General features: G+C 47.2%; 1 protein-coding gene across 1 annotated transcript; it reads left to right on the forward strand.

The window, feature by feature from the left end:
- Nucleotides 1-5,849: 5,849 nt before the first annotated feature.
- On the forward strand, nucleotides 5,850-11,625 carry LOC119268001. Its single transcript, XM_037549476.1, has 3 exons — nucleotides 5,850-6,247; nucleotides 9,929-10,256; nucleotides 11,181-11,625. Exons 1-3 carry the CDS (start codon nucleotides 6,073-6,075, stop codon nucleotides 11,383-11,385), a joined length of 708 nt encoding a protein of 235 aa, XP_037405373.1. The 5' UTR covers nucleotides 5,850-6,072; the 3' UTR covers nucleotides 11,386-11,625.
- Nucleotides 11,626-17,293: the final 5,668 nt, after the last annotated feature.

The raw sequence follows: 17,293 nt of genomic DNA on the forward strand, positions 1-17,293 counted from the left end.
ATAAAGTTTTCTAGGGATAGAAACTTTCAACTCAAGTTTTTCTTCATAAGATTGCATCAAGGCATCAACAATATGTTCGGTGAAGGCTTTATTTCGACTATAAGCATGTGGGGAATTTAGCACGGATTGCAACAAGGAAATACAATCAATCAAAGAGCAATTTTCATAATTAAATTCCTTTAAATCCAATATAGTGGGTTTAGCAACATCTAGACTTTTATTTCTTTCAATCCCTCTTTCATCAATTTCATCATTAAGATCTAAATACTTCAAATTTTTAGAACGCCTTCTAGGTAAAGGAAGATCATATTCAGTTTCATCAAGATTCATATTGCAAAATAAAGATTTAATGGGAGACACATCAATAACTTTTAGATCTTCATCATTACTTTCATAGGAATTGGAAGAACACGCTTTAATAAAGGCATCTTTGGAAGCACGCATCCTAGCGGTTCTTTCTTTACACTCATCAATTGAAATTCTCATGGCTTTAAGAGACTCATTGATATCATGCTTAGGTGGAATAGATCTAAGTTTCAAAGCATCAACATCAAGAGCAATTCTATCAACGTTCCTAGCCAAATCATCAATCTTAAGCAATTTTTCTTCAATCATGGCATTAAAATTCTTTTGCGCAGAAATAAATTCTTTAATATTAGATTCAAAATCAGAGGGCATCTTATTATAATTTCCATAAGAGTTGTTGTAGGAATTCCCATAATTATTAGAAGGGTTACTAGGATATGGCCTAGGATTAAAATTCCCTCTATAAGCGTTGTTACCAAAATTATTCCTACCAAAAAAATTCACATCCATAGATTCATTGTTATTCTCAATCAAAGTAGACAAAGGCATATCATTAGGATCAGAAGAAACACTCTTAGTAGCAAATAATTTCATAAGTTCATCCATCTTTCCACTCAACACATTAATTTCTTCTATCGCATGCACTTTTTTATTAGAAGTTCTTTCAGTATGCCATTGAGAATAGTTAACCATAATATTATCTAGGAGTTTAGTAGCATCTCCTAAAGTGATTTCCATAAAAGTGCCTCCCGCGGCCGAATCTAAAAGATTTCTAGAAGCAAAATTCAATCCGGCATAAAAAATTTGTATAATCACCCACAAATTCAAACCATGAGTAGGGCAATTACCTATCATTAATTTCATTCTCTCCCAAGCTTGTGCAACATGTTCATGATCTAGTTGTTTAAAGTTCATAATATCGTTTCTAAGAGAGATGATCTTAGCGGGAGGAAAATACTTAGAGATAAAAGCATCTTTGCATTTGTTCCATGAATCAATATTGTTCTTAGGCAAAGACGAAAACCAAGATTTAGCACGATCTCTAAGCGAAAAAAGAAATAGCTTTAATTTAACGACATCATTATTGACATATTTTTTCTTTTGCATATCACATAAATCAATGAAGCTATTTAGATGAGTAGCGGCATTTTTGCTAGGAAGGCCGGCGAATTGATCTTTCATAACAAGATTCAACAAAACAGTATTAATTTCACAAGATTCAGCATCGGTAAGAGGAGCAATCGGAGTGCTGAGGAAATCATTATTATTGGTATTGGTGAAGTCACACAATTTGGTAGTATCTTGAGCCATTGCGACAAACAAGCAATCTAACACACGAGCAAACAAAAAGCAAGCGAACAAAAGAGGCAAACAGAGAGGGAGGATAGAGAGAGAGAGAGAGGGCGAATAAAACGGCAAGGGTGAATTGGGGGGAGAGGAAAACGAGAGGCAAATGGCAAATAATGTAATGCGAGAGATAGGGATTGTGATGGGTACTTGGTATATTGACTTTTTGCGTAGACTCCTCGGCAACAGCGCCAGAAATCCTTCTTGCTACGTCGTGAGCTTGCGTTGGTTTTCCCCGAAGAGGAAGGGATGATGCAGCAGAGTAGCGTAAGTATTTCCCTCAGTTTTTGAGAACCAAGGTATCAATCCAGTAGGAGCCCACGCTCAAGTCCCTCGTACCTGCACAAAGCGATAGCTACTCGCAACCAACACGATTAGGGGTTGTCAAGCCCTTCAGGGTCACTTACGAGAGTGAGATCTGATAGATAGAATATTTTTGGTATTTTTGATATAAAGATGCAAAGTAAAAGGTAAAGGCAAAGTAAATAGCAAAACAATATAGAAGTGATGGAGATTGATATGATGAGAATAGACTCGGGGGCCATAGGTTTCACTAGTGGCTTCTCTCAAGAGCATAAGTATTCTACGGTGGGTGAACAAATTACTGTTGAGCAATTGATAGAATTGTGCATAATTATGAGAATATCTAGGCATGATCATAAACCCACAATTCATCGGTCTCAACAAACACACCGCAAAAAGAAGATTACATCGAATAGATCTCCACAAGAGAGGGGGAGAACTTTGTATTGAGACTCAAAGAGAGAGAAGAAGCCATCTAGCTACTAACTATGGACCCGAAGGTCTGAGGTAAACTACTCACACTTCATCGGAGGGGCTAGGATGATGTAGAAGCCCTCTGTGATGACGACCCTCTTTCGGCGGAGCTCCGAAACAGGCCCCAAGATGGGATCTCGTGGATAAAGAAAGTTGCGGCGGTGGAATTAGGTTTTTGGCTCCTGTTCTGATCGTTTGGGGGTATGTGTGTATATATAGGAGGAAGGAGTACGTCGGTGGAGTACCGAGGGGCCCACGAGGCAGGGGGCGCGCCCTAGGGAGGGCGCCCCCCACCCTCGTGACCACCTCTTTGATCCCTTGCAGTAGGGTCCAAGTCTCCTGGATCACGTTCGGTGAGAAAATCAGGTTTCCGAAGATTTTATTACGTTTGAACTCCGTTTGATATTCTGTTTATCCGAAACACTGAAATAGGCAAAAAACAGCAATTCTGGGCTGGGCCTCCGGTTAATAGGTTAGTCCCAAAAATAATATAAAAGTGGAAAATAAAGCCCAATATAGTCCAAAACAGTAGATAATATAGCATGGAGCAATCAAAAATTATAGATACGTTGGAGACGTATCAGCCTTGTTTGAGGAATTCTTCGTTGGATCCATTGACCTCACCAGGTTGAACTTTGGGATCATCACCCTCATTCCCAAAGTAACCAGGGCATCGGAGATCTGCCAGTTTCGGCCGATCACGGTGATTAATGTCATCTTCCGCATCCTTGCGAAGGGGTACGCCATTAGGGTGGCCCCCATAGCCGACATGATCACTCACCCCAATCAGTCGGCATTTATTCAGGGTCGTTATATGCTTGACGGAGTTCTGGTTTTCCATGAAGCTCTCCATGAGGTCCACTCCAAACACCTCAAGGCGGTCTTCTTCAAACTGGATTTCCACAAGGCATATGACACGGTCAGTTGGCCCTTCCTTCGGGAATGCCTGCTACGGAAGGGCTTCGACGACAGGTGGGTCTCCCGAGTGATGCAAATGGTTTCCTCGGGCCGGACATCGGTGAACATTAATGGGGAGGTCGGCCCATTCTTCCCCACATCTTGTGGGGTACGCCAGGGTGACCCCTTTTCACCGTTCCTCTTCAACATGGTTGTCGATGCTCTGACAACCATCTTAGATAAAGCCAAGGCCACCGGCCACATTAAGGGCATTGTCACGCATCTGGTTAGGGGGAATGGCATATCCCTCCTCCAGTATGCGGATGACACCATTATCATGGTGGAAGGCACGGAGACTGACATCATGAACTTGAAGTTCCTCCTGCTTTGCTTCCAGCAGATGTCTGGCCTCAGGATCAACTTTGATAAGAGTGCGGTCATGGTCTTGAGATACTCCCAAGACAAACGGCAGAGCATCGCGGATTGGCTCAATTGCCAGCTTGGGTGTTTCCCCACGACTTATCTGGGGATCCCCATTAGTGATTCGAGGCTCATGGTGGCTGAGCTCCGCCCCACGGTTGGGAAGCTTTAACACCGCATCGAGCCTTGGCAAGGCCGTTGGCTCTCGAAGGCGGCCCGGACAGTGCTTATTAACTCGTCCCTTGCCAGCCTGCTCTTATTCATCATGAGCTTCTATAGCCTTCCGGAGACTCTACATCACGAGATTGCCACTGTTCAGGGACACTTCTTTTGGGCCGGTGAGGGAGACAAGCAGAAATACCACATGGTGCGCTGGTCGGAGATCTGTAAACCGCGCGACCAGGGGGGTCTCGGGATCATGTCCTCCAAACGCATGAACATTGCCCTCCTAACGCGATGGCTGTGGCAGATTGTCAATGGAGAGGATGGCTTGTGGCTTCGCATCATTCAGCAGAAATACCTCCGTGGCCAACCCCTGGCCTTTTGCCAGCGCTCCGGAGGGTCCCAATTCTGGCAATCCATCATCCAACTTCTGCCAGTCCTCCGCATCGGCACCTCGATCGCGGTCGGGTCGGGCACCTCCACGATGTTCTGGTTCGATCGATGGGCTGGGGACCTTCCCCTTGCAGCACGCTTTCCCGACCTATTTTCCATCGCGGCTGACCCGCGAATCTCTGTCGCGACGGCCCTTATTGACTTAGGGCAACTCGCGTTTCGGAGAGCGTTTGGACCGGCGGAGATCGCGGACTGGCATGAGCTGTTAGAATGCATTGCGCTGCACGCGCCTGACCTGGAGGATGGAGAAGACCGTGCCAGGTGGCGACTAGAGCCATCGGGGCAATTCTCCGCTAAATCTCTCTACCAGGCCATCGCTCCTTCTATGGGACATGAGGCTCTCTCCGCCATCTGGGAGATTCGGCTCCCGTTGAAGATTCGGTTTTTCATGTGGCGATGGATTCGTGGCCGCCTCCCCTCCGGCGTGGAGGTCCCGAAGTGCAATGGGCCAGGAGATGGGCGATGTCCGCTCTGCGGGCCTAAAGAGGATTTGAACCATATCTTCTTCACCTGCGTGTCCGCGCAGTTCCTATGGAGCTGCTTCCGCGAAACAGAGGGTGGAAGCTGGGATCACAACAACTTGCCCGCTCTTTTCGCGGAACTCCAGGCGGTAGCTTCCCCAGTTCGCCATATCAGGTGGCTGGTCATCGGGGTGCTAACCTGGACACTATGGACTATTAGAAATAAGCTTGTAATTCAGCGCATTCCTCTTCGACGTGCTACTGACGCTTTGTTTAAATGGTTTGTTTACTTGCAGCTTTGGCGGCCGCTTAGCCGTTCCAGAGAGAGAGACACCATCACCTTCATCATCACCCAGCTTCGCTCGATGGCTCTCCGGATGGCTCCACCGCTTCCCCCACCACCGCTGGAGCCGGATTAGTTCGTTTACAACATCGCCACCGCCGTTCTGTGTTGTGTCTCTTTGCGTTGGGCTTGTTGTGTTGTGCCCACAGCTGAACTTGGGCTTCGTTTGTGTTTGTGCCCGTCGGTCCTGTCAGCGGTGGCTGTGTTTGGGTGTGTGTTGTGTGGTTGATACCTTGTTACTTTGTGCTCGGTGATTGCTTTCTTTATAAAGCGGGGCGAAAGCCTTTTCCGGTACATTTTAATTTCACAAACTCACATGAAGTTGTAGAGGTAATTTGTTCGCATTATTCAGATTTTATACGGGTATATGAGTATGAGGGTATGTATTATATGATATCATAATCGTATCCGCTCTATCCGATGGTTTTAAAATTTCCTCATTTATACACCCATGAGTAATTTTTTGTTCTACTCCTTTACCCTAGCCTAATAAGGTTTTACGCGCCAGTACATGTATAATGGGTACGTATATACTATAATGGACCTACGTGGGTCCCCGCAAAAAAAATGGACCTACGTGGGGATGTAATGGATGATTGCCAGGTGGACAAATACGTGGAAAGGAAGTTGGGAAAAAGGCGCAAAAAACGAACAACGGTAGATTGTGCCCCGCCCTACCCGACCCCCACCGCACCAACACCGCGGCAGCGAGCCCCTTTCGCCCGCTTCCCACTCCACGCCTCCTTCTCCCCCTCCCAGATCTCCCCACCACACGGCCGCGCGCACCGGAGAAACGTTAGCGAGACGGCTGCGAGAGGTAAAACAGCAAAAGGGGAGAGGCCACCGCAGCTCGCGTACCGGCGGTGGGTGGGTGGCGGCGTCCGTCACGCGTCGGCGTATCAGGTGATGGACGCTGGCGGCGGGGGCTTAGGCGGCTTCCAGTGGACCGCGGAGGAGGCTTCGACGATCGGGGGCATCGCGACGGTGTCGCTGCTGCACTCCTTCATCCCCACGCACTGGCTCCCCTTCTCCATCGTCGGGCGCGCCCAGCGCTGGCCGCTCTCCCGCACCCTCCTCGTCAGTCAGTACCCACCCCGCCACCCACCTCGCCCATTTTCTTCTGTTGCCACTCTTTCCGTGTACTGATAACCGCTCCAAGATCTAGAGCATAGGGGCGATACCTGGTTAGGGTTTACTTATCGCAGGGAAAGGGGGGCTATTACCTCTCGGTGGCTGAATTGGATTAGATCGTTCTAGCATAATGAAATGGTGGAGTTGTGGCAGGGGCGGACCCAAGTAGACCCCAAATCTGAAAAATCTCAAGAGAATTCATTCGTATTTTCGGAGGAAGAATAGTAAGAGTTTCAAATTCATGCAAGAAGTGCCCCCATTCTTATAGTTTGCCTCCACTAAAAAAATCTGGGTCCGCCCCTGAGTTGTGCTGCGGTGGTAGTGCCGTAGCGGTGCCTGCAGCAATGCGTGCAACACTGAGACCTGAGAGCACTGTCTGAACACTCTGGGGCATTCTGATGGCTTCCGGGCGACGTTGCATTTTCATGCTTCCGCCACTCCCTCCGTATGGCTGTGTGAACGATTTTGTCTTATTAGAACACTACAGTAATTGACATCTGTATTGATGATAACTGTTGGATATGTCGCTTTCCATTCACCATCTAGTTCTCCCAAAATTCTGAGTTGTTGGGGAAAAGTTGGATAATCTACTCATACTCTGATATGATGCAGGGGGCATAGGCTGGGACTGTTATCCATTTAATTAACGGGGTTGCCCTTTCGTTATTCAGGAAATTCCGAATTTTAGTGAAGGTTTTGTCATGTTTTTGTTCAGCGTGGGCTGTTATAACTTCCTTAATCCTTCACTAGCAAACATGCCCGTGCGTTGCAACGGGAGAATAAAATATATCATATGCCTCAGTCCAATTGTACACAAAATCAAGTAAATCATCTTTTTCACGTTGTTAACCTGAGAAAAGTGGAACACTTGATGGTTCTAGCATTAAATTTCGCACTAAGACTAACTATTGACTTATGTTTGTCCTCATAGTGATGAAAATGTGGGCCATTATCAGCTGAGGACGACCCAAAAGCTTCAGTAAATCTTTGTGACTTGTGTATATCGTTTCGCACATACCTGTGAAAGAAAGAAGGGTTAATTGGATAAATGCCGCTCGAATTCTTGCGATTCCGAAAAACACCACTACAATGTACAAATTTTGAAAATGGTCCAGAAGATCAATAGCGCCGTCAAGGATTTACAAATGGCCATGTTGTGGAGCATGTAAAGAATTACTTGAATAAAATTTGTAAGACTTCGTTCCGAGATCCACTCGAGAGTTTGTGAACTTAGTGGTGGCCTCGGAGTGTAACATTCCTTGAATTAAGAGTAGCAGCGATTTCCGTAAAAAAAATAGTGCATGCTAACTCATGTCATACATTCAGCCAAAGATCGTCTAATATTGGCATGCCAAATTTAACAATGTTGGTTGGTAGCTCCGTGTAAAAAAAGGAAAAAAAATGTTGGTTGGTAGTTAAATTAATTTTTTTGCGAAAGATATTCAAATTGATCGTAATAACATCTTATATTATGAGACGGATGAAATAGCCTTTTCAAATTGATTAAATTTTTTTAAAAATACTTTCAAATCAATCACGGGATATACTTCCTTTCTCTCAGTTTACAGGGCGTGCGCGTACCCCTAGGTCGTCAATTTGACCAACCTAATACAAGCCATATATTACAAAAAATATACCAATATAAACTTCAGATGTTCTATTTTCAAACGGTGTAATTTTTGTGTTATATAGTTTATATTAGAGTGATAAAATTGGAAACCTAGGTATACGCGCAAGACTTGTAAACTGAAACGGAGGGAGTAAGTAAATACAGTTCATAGTGTCCATGAAATTAAGTTAAGTTCAATTACGGCTGGTGAGTTCTCGCCAACATTAGTATATATCTTTCTCAAAGAGGTTGCTGGAAACTACAATAACAGTCACGTCAGAAAAATTCTTAACATGGTGCAGTGGCCAGTGCATATATATACAGAGTTAATTGCATTCTGCTTTATACTATTAAAAAAATACATTCTGCTATACTTGTTTTCGGTTTTTGTGTTCAGTTTATTAGGCTGGTCATAGTGGGGAGTAACTTAGACTAGTAACATACATATGTTACTAGTCTATGTTACTACCTTCATAGTGGGTAGTGTCATAGGTGTGGTAACATAGTTGCCTTCATTTATTACTTTGTAGACTCATTATGCATTGGAAACCGCTATGTGATGGTAACATATTATGTTACTCTATTTGCCTTTCTCCTCATTAACTACTTGCCACATCATCATTTTTGCTTATGTGGCATCTATGTTACTACCTATGTTACTCCCACTATGACCAGCCTTAGAGAATGCATGACATCATGTTCAGTTTATAGTACTTAAAATTCCCCAGGCTTTCCGTGCACATGAAAACTGCATCTTCTCTCTCCTCTATTTTCCCAAACCGCTCTCATGAAAGGTGCTAGAAAAATCTTCATGCTTCTTGTTTCTTCATCGGAGTTCCACCAACAAAATTCCCTACCTTTTCTTCTTCCAATCATTCTCCAGAGGCAAAATGAACTGAGGCTGCGTTCGGCGCACGGGAATCTCACAGGAATTCTGCAGGCCCAGTTTTCACAGGAATATTTTAACGTAAGCCTGTTCGCTTCGCAGGACTCAGCTCTGCCCATTCCATGGGAAAGCGCCGTTGACCTGTACTTTTTACGGGAAAAATAACATCTGCTCAGACCAAAGGAAACGCGCTGTTGGAGACCTATGGTTTGCACTGTTCACCCATATTCACTTCCTGTACTTTTTTTCATTCCTTCGTTTCGCTGTCCTCTGGTCCGAACGCGGCCTGAGTATCTCCTCCTTTGATCTCCTGCTGCTTGTTCTGTCCTTGCTCTCCTCGGCCACGGGAGGCGGTAGAGCTTACACTGCGCCAGAGTGTGTCTACAGCCGCATGAGAGGAAACAAAACAGAGGAGCTTGTGTTCGCTAGAGGCTGCCCGTGAGTATGGCCTGCACAGAGCCGACAAGCGTCGTTTTGGTCGTTTCCGTATCAGGTCATGAGCCACAGTGGATGGAAGAAGACAGAGGTGTGGAGCTGGCAAGTGGCGAGCGCCTCGGGGGAGAGCAGACGGCATGCCGCGCATGAAGGTGCCAGGGAGGGGCGGCGGGATCCTGGAGCACAGTAGCGCGAGGCGACGGCGGAGATGCTGGGGGAGGTGCCTGAAAGTTTTGTTGGTCGGAACCGTTCGTACACCATGAAAGGCCGCGTCGAGAGGAGCGTCAACAGGATCGACGGCCGCTGTCTGCCCGTGTGCTCCGCTCTATGGGCTGCCTCTGCCTTTGGGACAGTCCTACTGAGCGGACTGGAGTGCCACGTGCGGCAAGATGTCGCAAGTCGAAGGTCGTCTTCTCACGCACGCCGCCGGCCGGCCTCAACTTCAACCAAGCTCCAATTTGACTTCGCGATAGCTGTGCTATGAGATTTTGCTGAGCCAGCAGCGCACACACGCAATGATACGTGATTTGGACATGATTTTGTGCTAGACGACATGTATGTTGCGTGGGTATTTTTTGATATATTGTTATACCTTGTTTTCTGTGTAAATTAGTGATGGTAGTATGATACTTCGTCATTTGGCAAGGATTTCTTCTCTTCCACATGTATCATCATTAGTAAAATATTCCCAACTTTTGCAGCTGCATTTGGAGCAGTCCTTCATGTTGTATCGACCGCTCTTCTCGGGATAACTGCAGTTACTATGGCAAATACTATAGCAGGCGAGGAAACAGTGCATAAACTTGCCTCGCTGTTGCTAATATTTCTTGGAGCAGGTTACATTCTGTTGTTTGCGTTAGGAAAAGGTGGTCATAGCCATGCTCATAATCATCCAATGGAGAAGATGGCAGTCGCTGGTCTTGTACTTGTACCAGCATTATCACCCTGTGCAACTACTCTTCCAGTGTTTCTTGCTGTTGGCAACTCATCCTCGATGATGATTCTTGCGATCATTGTACTTCTCTTCAGGTGCCCCCCCCCCCTCCCCCCCAAACCGCACTGTTTAAAGTTGTTTTGGCTTGTCAACACGAGGCATTTAAAATGTGGTATTTTATGCTTGCGCTAAAATAATATTGTTTAGTTCAAGATGTTTTTTGTTCGACTAGTCACCTAACCCCTAGACCCTAGTTATACAGAGAGCTTGTTGGGCCAAAACGGAAGAAGATATAAGGATAGTCATTTCAGTATTGCTGTACGTAGTGTTGAAGTAGAAATGGAGAACCTCATTATTTCCATATGCAAGCCTTACTTTTGAGACATTTCTGTTCGCGCTCATCAACCAATTTGTTCTTAGATAAGGCTTCTATTTGTCACTCGTCAGTGGTTTAGGATTTGAAGGACATTCAAAATAAGCTGATCATAGCATATTCCGTTCGGAAGCTTTATGCAGTTGATGTGAAATGTTTCCAGAAACTACACCTCTTATGCTTATGCGTAGTGGTTGGATAGTTATAGTATAGCTCATCAGGGCAGCTGGAAAATGTGCATTGAATTTGGCTGTGTAGATCAGATCTGACGGTCAGAAACGGCCAGATAAGCAAAACGGATGGCCACGAATGAGAGCGCTCGAAAGGGCAGGGGCAGGGATTAGGTGCAGTTTTACTGTCCTAAATTTAAGCCTCCACCAATGTGCTGAATAAGATCAGTAGTCTAAAACTTAAAGATAGTAGCTCTAAAGCTTTGGCTGTCATAGGCATGGAACCAAATGCTCCATCTTAAATGGGATGCAGACCGACTTATATGGCTGTCAATCATGAGCATGGTTTGAACTCTGAATATTCTCCGGGGCGCTTTGTGTTGAATCAACTACGCATATGAAGTATTATAGATGCATACTATCGATTTATGTTACCTTTGTATTACAACCTAACTTGTGTTCTTTTATGCCTGCAGTACCATCACGGTGATGACGTCCCTGGTGGCTCTCTCATTTTATGGTGCTAGCCAGATCAAGTTTCACTGGGTGGAACGCTATGACAAGGTCCTAGTTGGCTCAGTGCTGTGCCTTGTTGGGGTTCTGACGTATGTGTTCCATCACCATGATGGTGACGAGCATTCTCTCCATGCACACGTGCACAGGAAACTTGTGGGTCCTTAGAGGAATCTACATAGTTACTCCCAAAGTTCACTGTGAAACAAATTCACACGTGCACAGGAAACCTTTGTACGTTATGCTGTATAAGATCTGATTATCAATTTATCTGTTGGGAATCTACCCGCCTATGGGTTTCCTAGGAATACAGACAGACCAGGTGAACACCTACTGGGAAATTGTTTGTACCATGGATCTTTGTTTGCGCTCATGCAGTTTAACGGGAATAGTGGGCTTTCAACTTGAGGCATTGTTTCTGATCTAATTAAAGTTTATGGATTTTTTGCTCTACATCAGTGGTACAAACTTCGATGCATGCCTGAACTGCTGAAGCTTATGTGCAACGACAAGTTGAAATTTCTGCTGGATATGCCCCAAATTTTTGTGCTTGTTGTTCTCTATCTATCTTGAGAAAAAGGGTTCCCCGCTTTGTATTACAAAGCAAACATCTGATACAACCAACGATAGGTGCTGGGGCGGAAGCAGCACAACCACGCCCAAAAAGAAAGGAAAGAGAAAAACCGATAACGCCGGATCGACAAAGATGACGGAGCCTTGCGACCGCTGCTTCCATCGGAAATCGTCCCCCAAGCTCCGAGACTCTGAAGCGCTGGTACCAATCAACACCTCCAAGAAGGGACGCGACGATGACGACGGTGCTGCCAAGGGTTTCCCTCGGTACACGGTGAGGAAAGAGGAAGGGTAGCCCCAACGCCCTCTAGGAAGGTCCGATGGCACCCTCAGGCGCCACCGCGTCGGTGTCGGCCAAGCCAACAGGGATTTCTCCCGATCCCATCCTCCACCTCAGGCACTCCGGTGCTCGCCACCAAACCAACCACCACCCTGTGCACATGGACACAAAGCCTCCCATGTTGTCTCACCACGGCACCACGAAGATGGCCTGCACAACGAGGAAGGGGAGCCGGGACTAGGGCAGCAGCACCGTCAGCATACTGGAGGCCCCACCTCCACCGTCCACGACGGTAGTCGACCGGACGTCAAAGCGGGAGCCTGCCGGGCCCATGGCCCCACAGGCCCGGCCGGGCCCTTAGAGGCCCGGACAACTCCCGCCTCCGCGCCACAGCTGGCATGCCATCGGCGTCGCTGCCCCCCATCCGAGCTGCTCCACCACCTCACCACACAGACAACGACGAAGCCACGCCGGGGCCGGCCCGCTAGGACCCAGATGGGGCCCGCGGGCCTCGATCTGGGCCGGGGGTGCGCCACCAGCCAACCAGTGCCACCACGCCGACTCGCCGCCAAGGGGCCGCGCCACCACCGAGCGAGCCGCCGGCCACCACGCCGGGACGCCGGGACGCCGGGCCGCCATCAGGCCGAGGGGCACCGCCGCCGCCCCATGCCCCGGGCAGGGAGCCACGTGCGCGGGGACAGGCAGGCCCTGCCGCCGCCAACACCACCCGGCCAGCGCCGGGGGCGCCCGTCGGCGGCGGCAGGGAGGGAAGGAGCGATGAGGGCGGCCGAAGGGGAGGCAGGGCTCGCGCCGCCCCGGCCACCTCCCGGGGAGGCGATGTAGAGCGGATCCGAGGGAAGGGGGGAAAGGGGCGGGGGCGGGGGCGGGGGCGGTCGCCGACCGGTGGCGGCGGCGGACCTAGGACGGCCGGCGGCGGCGGGGGGATGGAGGGAGGAACCCTAGATCGGGGGAGCTGTTTGCCGTGTGCTTTTCTATCAATTGCTCTTTCAGTTCATCCATCTTCTCTATCTATCTTAGCTGGAAAGATTATTTGTCCCTAGCTTGTACCGGAATCCCAGGATCTAATGGGGGCCGAAGCCTTTTTATCCCATCCTCTATTTACTTCGGCTTGTTCCTATTCGGGAGCCGGAGAGAAAGGATGGTGACGTGTGCCTTTTTATGTGTGTGCGCTTAGGGACTCTAGCCAGCAAAAATTTCATGGTTATACACATCCTTTTATGTTTGTGGCATTTTTGATAATTGGCTGGTGTTTTGATATTACTCTTTGAAATTGGTGCTTTGGCACTGAAAATGTTTCGAAAACACTAACGCCCACACGTGTGGGCGTTTCCCAACTCACCCACACGCCTGGATTCTCGTTCACTGTTTTTTGCACGAATCTTGACACGAAAATGTGAATTTGGTGTGCCACGTAGGACGGGGCTGGTGTATGGGCGTTGGAGAGTTTGCCAACACACCCGCACCACGCAGTTTGCCAGCTGCGCTATGTGGGCGAACTGCTTTTCGCCCACACGACACCCTACGTTGTGGATGGCAACTGTAATTACGCGAACGTGGCAACTAGGTAAACACACATGGCAACTGTGATTCTTTGATAGACGGCAACTGCAGTTGCGTGTACGTGGCAACTAGATAAACACACATGGCAACTATGATTAACAATACATGGTAACTATGGTTGGACCACACGTGGCAACTAGGTAAACACACATGTCAACTACTGTTTGACTATATGTGGCAAGTAGTTAATCACACACGGCAACTACGGTTTGATTACACATGGTAACTATCAGAAATTAGACATGGCAACTATAGTTAACAAAAACAGATAGAGTTGCCATGCTTTTACAACTACACTTTGTTGGAGATATGCCCTAGAGGCAATCATGTATGATGATATTTCCTGTGTTTATGAATAAAGATAGTCCTTGGACATTATCAATGATGTGTATCAGCAAGTACATGACTTGTTTGTGGGACTATGCATTGTATGATGACTGTCCTAAAAGGTCCCTAGTCGAAAGGGCTGTGTGGACGCGTAGCCAACTAGACTAGCATATGACACGGTCGATGGCTTGGTCTCACTAGCCATGGAGCATTGGATGCTAACCGGATAATATGGACTTGGAAGGATCTGGTCGGATTCGACGTAGTCGGATCCGAGTCGAGATAATGTCCGAGTTGGACAGACCCAACTATTAGACGCAGCGATATGTCATCTGTGAGTCTCTAGTACAACATATGTTCTATATCCTAAGACCTGAGCTGACGCATGTACTCGGGATGGTGACAGACTTGCTTTGGGCCGACCAAACGCTACTCCGTGACTGGGTAGTTACAAAGGTAGGTTTCAGACTTGTCCAGACCCATGCTGCGAGACATGGTCGAGCAAGATGGGATTTGCCCCTCCGACCAGGAGAGATATACTCTGGGCCCCTCGTGTGATCCGACCAGGGTAAGCATGGCCATGCGACAAGGATTATGAAATAATCCGGATAGTGGTTGGCATCACTGGAACGAGAAAGAGGTTGGGTTAGCACAAGGATGACAGACTCTCCTTAAGCTCGACAACATATATCGTGTGGCAAAAGGAATGGAAGTATGATGTACAGGTTTGCTAACCAGCTTCATAGTCTGCTTGGTGTTCGGCATGCCTTGCTAGAGGCCGCTACCAACCATGCAGTTCGGAGTTGATCCGAACTGCAACCAAGCCGACTTGAACCTAAGGGGTCGCGCGCTTAAGGGAAGGAACCTATGAGGTCGGATCTGAGGACACTGGTCGGATGTGATCCGAACTGTATTCGGATTGTGGCCGAGTAAACTTATGGGCTTTAGGGTCCGTGCGAGGCCCAAGTGTTGAGCCCGCGACGGATGCCTATATATACTGGAGGTGCCGCACACTCGTGCGGTTGATCGCTTCGGCGCTGTCACTAGGGTTTGCATGTGTTGTGAATAGACACCTCCACTCGCCTCCGGTTGTGTGATCGGACCTAGCAGTCCGCAGCACGACGTTCCTCCTGCACGCGCGGATACCGTTAGAGGCGTTGCACTTGTGCCGCTCCGGCGAACCTGTACGTGGGAACCGACCACCGGTTGTACGAGGGAGATCGGACGAGGAGGAGACGATCCACGCGGACGCGCTGCCCCAACTCTTCTTCCGCTGCACGGCACTGCGCGTCTAGTGGTAACAAACTGTGATCCATCTCCCGTAGCATGTTCTTGGTTGTTCTGCGCATAGGAAATTTTAATTTGCAGTCGACGCACCCTACCGTAGATCCCAACAGTGGTATTAGAGCCTCTGCTATAGGATTTGGATTCAGATCGTATGCATATTAGATATGTAGAGGCAATAGATGACATCTATTGTCATTGATAAGATTGGCTGTGTGCACGGTTGATGAGATGAACTGCACATGTGGATCGATGTGGCTATGTTTTCTGTTGATTGGGATCGATGAGGTTGATACGTCTCCAACGTATCTATAATTTTTGATTGCTTCATGCTATATTATCTACTGTTTTGTACTATATTGGGCTTTATTTTCTACTTTTATATTATTTTTGGGACTAACCTATTAACCGGAGGCCCAGTCCAGAATTGCTGTTTTTTTTGCCTATTTCAGTGTTTCGGAGAAACAGAATATCAGACGGAGTCCAAACGGAATAAAATCTTCGAGAACGTGATTTTCTCACCGAATGTGATCCAGGAGACTTGGACCCTACTTCAAGGGATCAAAGAGGAGGTCACGAGGGTGGGGGGCGCCCCCCCTAGGGCGCGCCCCCTGCCTCGTGGGCCCCTCGGTGCTCCACCGACGTACTCCTTCCTCCTATATATACCTACGTACCCCCAAACGATCAGAATAGGAGCCAAAAACCTAATTCCACCGCCGCAACTTTCTGCATCCACGAGATCCCATCTTGGGGCCTATTCCGGAGCTCCGCCGGAAGAGGGCCGTCATCACGAAGGGCTTTTACATCATCCTAGGCCCTCCGATGAAGTGTGAGTAGTTTACCTCAGACCTTCGGGTCCATAGTTAGTAGCTAGATGGCTTCTTCTCTCTCTTTGAATCTCAATACAAAGTTCTCCCCCTCTCTTGTGGAGATCTATTCGATGTAATCTTCTTTTTGCGGTGTGTTTGTTGAGATCGATGAATTGAGGGTTTATGATCAAGTCTATCTATGAATAATATTTGAATCTTCTCTGAATTCTTTTATGCATGATTGGTTATCTTTGCAAGTCTCTTTGAATTATCCGTTTGGTTTGGCCAACTAGATTGGTAGTTCTTGCCATGGGAGAAGTGCTTAGCTTTGGGTTCGATCTTAAGGTGTCCTTTCCCAGTGACAGAAGGGGCAGCAAGGCACGTATTGCATCGTTGCCATCGAGGATAACAAGATGGGGTTTATTTCATATTGCATGAATTTATCTCTCTACATCATGTCATCTTGCTTAAGGCGTTACTCTGTTTTTAACTTAATACTCTAGATGCATGCTGGATAGCGGTCGATGAGTGGAGTAATCGTAGTAGATGCAGAATCATTTCGGTCTACTTGTCACGGACGTGATGCCTATATACATGATCATGCCTAGATATTCTCATAATTATGCTCAATTCTGTCAATTGCTCAACAGTAATTTGTTCACCCACCGTAGAATACTTATGCTCTTGAGAGAAGCCACTAGTGAAACCTATGGCCCTCGGGTCTATTCTCATCATATCAATCTCCATCACTTTAATCTCGCTTTGCTTTTTTACTTTGCTTTTACTTTTTACTTTGCATCTTTATATCAAAAATACCAAAAATGTTATATCTATCAGATCTCACTCTCGTAAGTGACCGTGAAGGGATTGACAACCCCTAATCACGTTGGTTGCGAGTAGCTATCGTTTTGTGCAGGTACGAGGGACTTGAGCGTGGCCTCCTACTGGATTGATACCTTGGTTCTCAAAAACTGAGGGAAATACTTACGCTACTCTGCTGCATCATCCCTTCCTCTTCAGGGAAAACCAACGCAAGCTCAAGACGTAGCAAGAATGATTTCTGGCGCCATTGCCGGGAAGTCTACGCAAAAAGTCAATATACCAAGTACCCATCACAATCCCTATCTCTCGCATTACATTATTTGCCATTTGCCTCTCGTTTTCCTCTTCCCCACTTCACCCTTGCCGTTTTATTCGCCGTCTCTCTCTATATCCTGCCTCT

This window comes from Triticum dicoccoides, chromosome 3A (assembly GCF_002162155.2).
Source record: "Triticum dicoccoides isolate Atlit2015 ecotype Zavitan chromosome 3A, WEW_v2.0, whole genome shotgun sequence".
Classification (NCBI taxonomy): domain Eukaryota; kingdom Viridiplantae; phylum Streptophyta; class Magnoliopsida; order Poales; family Poaceae; genus Triticum; species Triticum dicoccoides.

Coding starts and splice junctions, on each gene's coding strand:
- LOC119268001 (XM_037549476.1), top strand. CDS start 6,073: ATGGACGCTGGCGGCGGGGGCTTAGGCGGCTTCCAGTGGACCGCGGAG. Junction 6,248..9,928: donor CTCCCGCACCCTCCTCGTCA/GTCAGTACCCAC, acceptor CAACTTTTGCAG/CTGCATTTGGAGCAGTCCTT. Junction 10,257..11,180: donor ATCATTGTACTTCTCTTCAG/GTGCCCCCCCCC, acceptor TTATGCCTGCAG/TACCATCACGGTGATGACGT.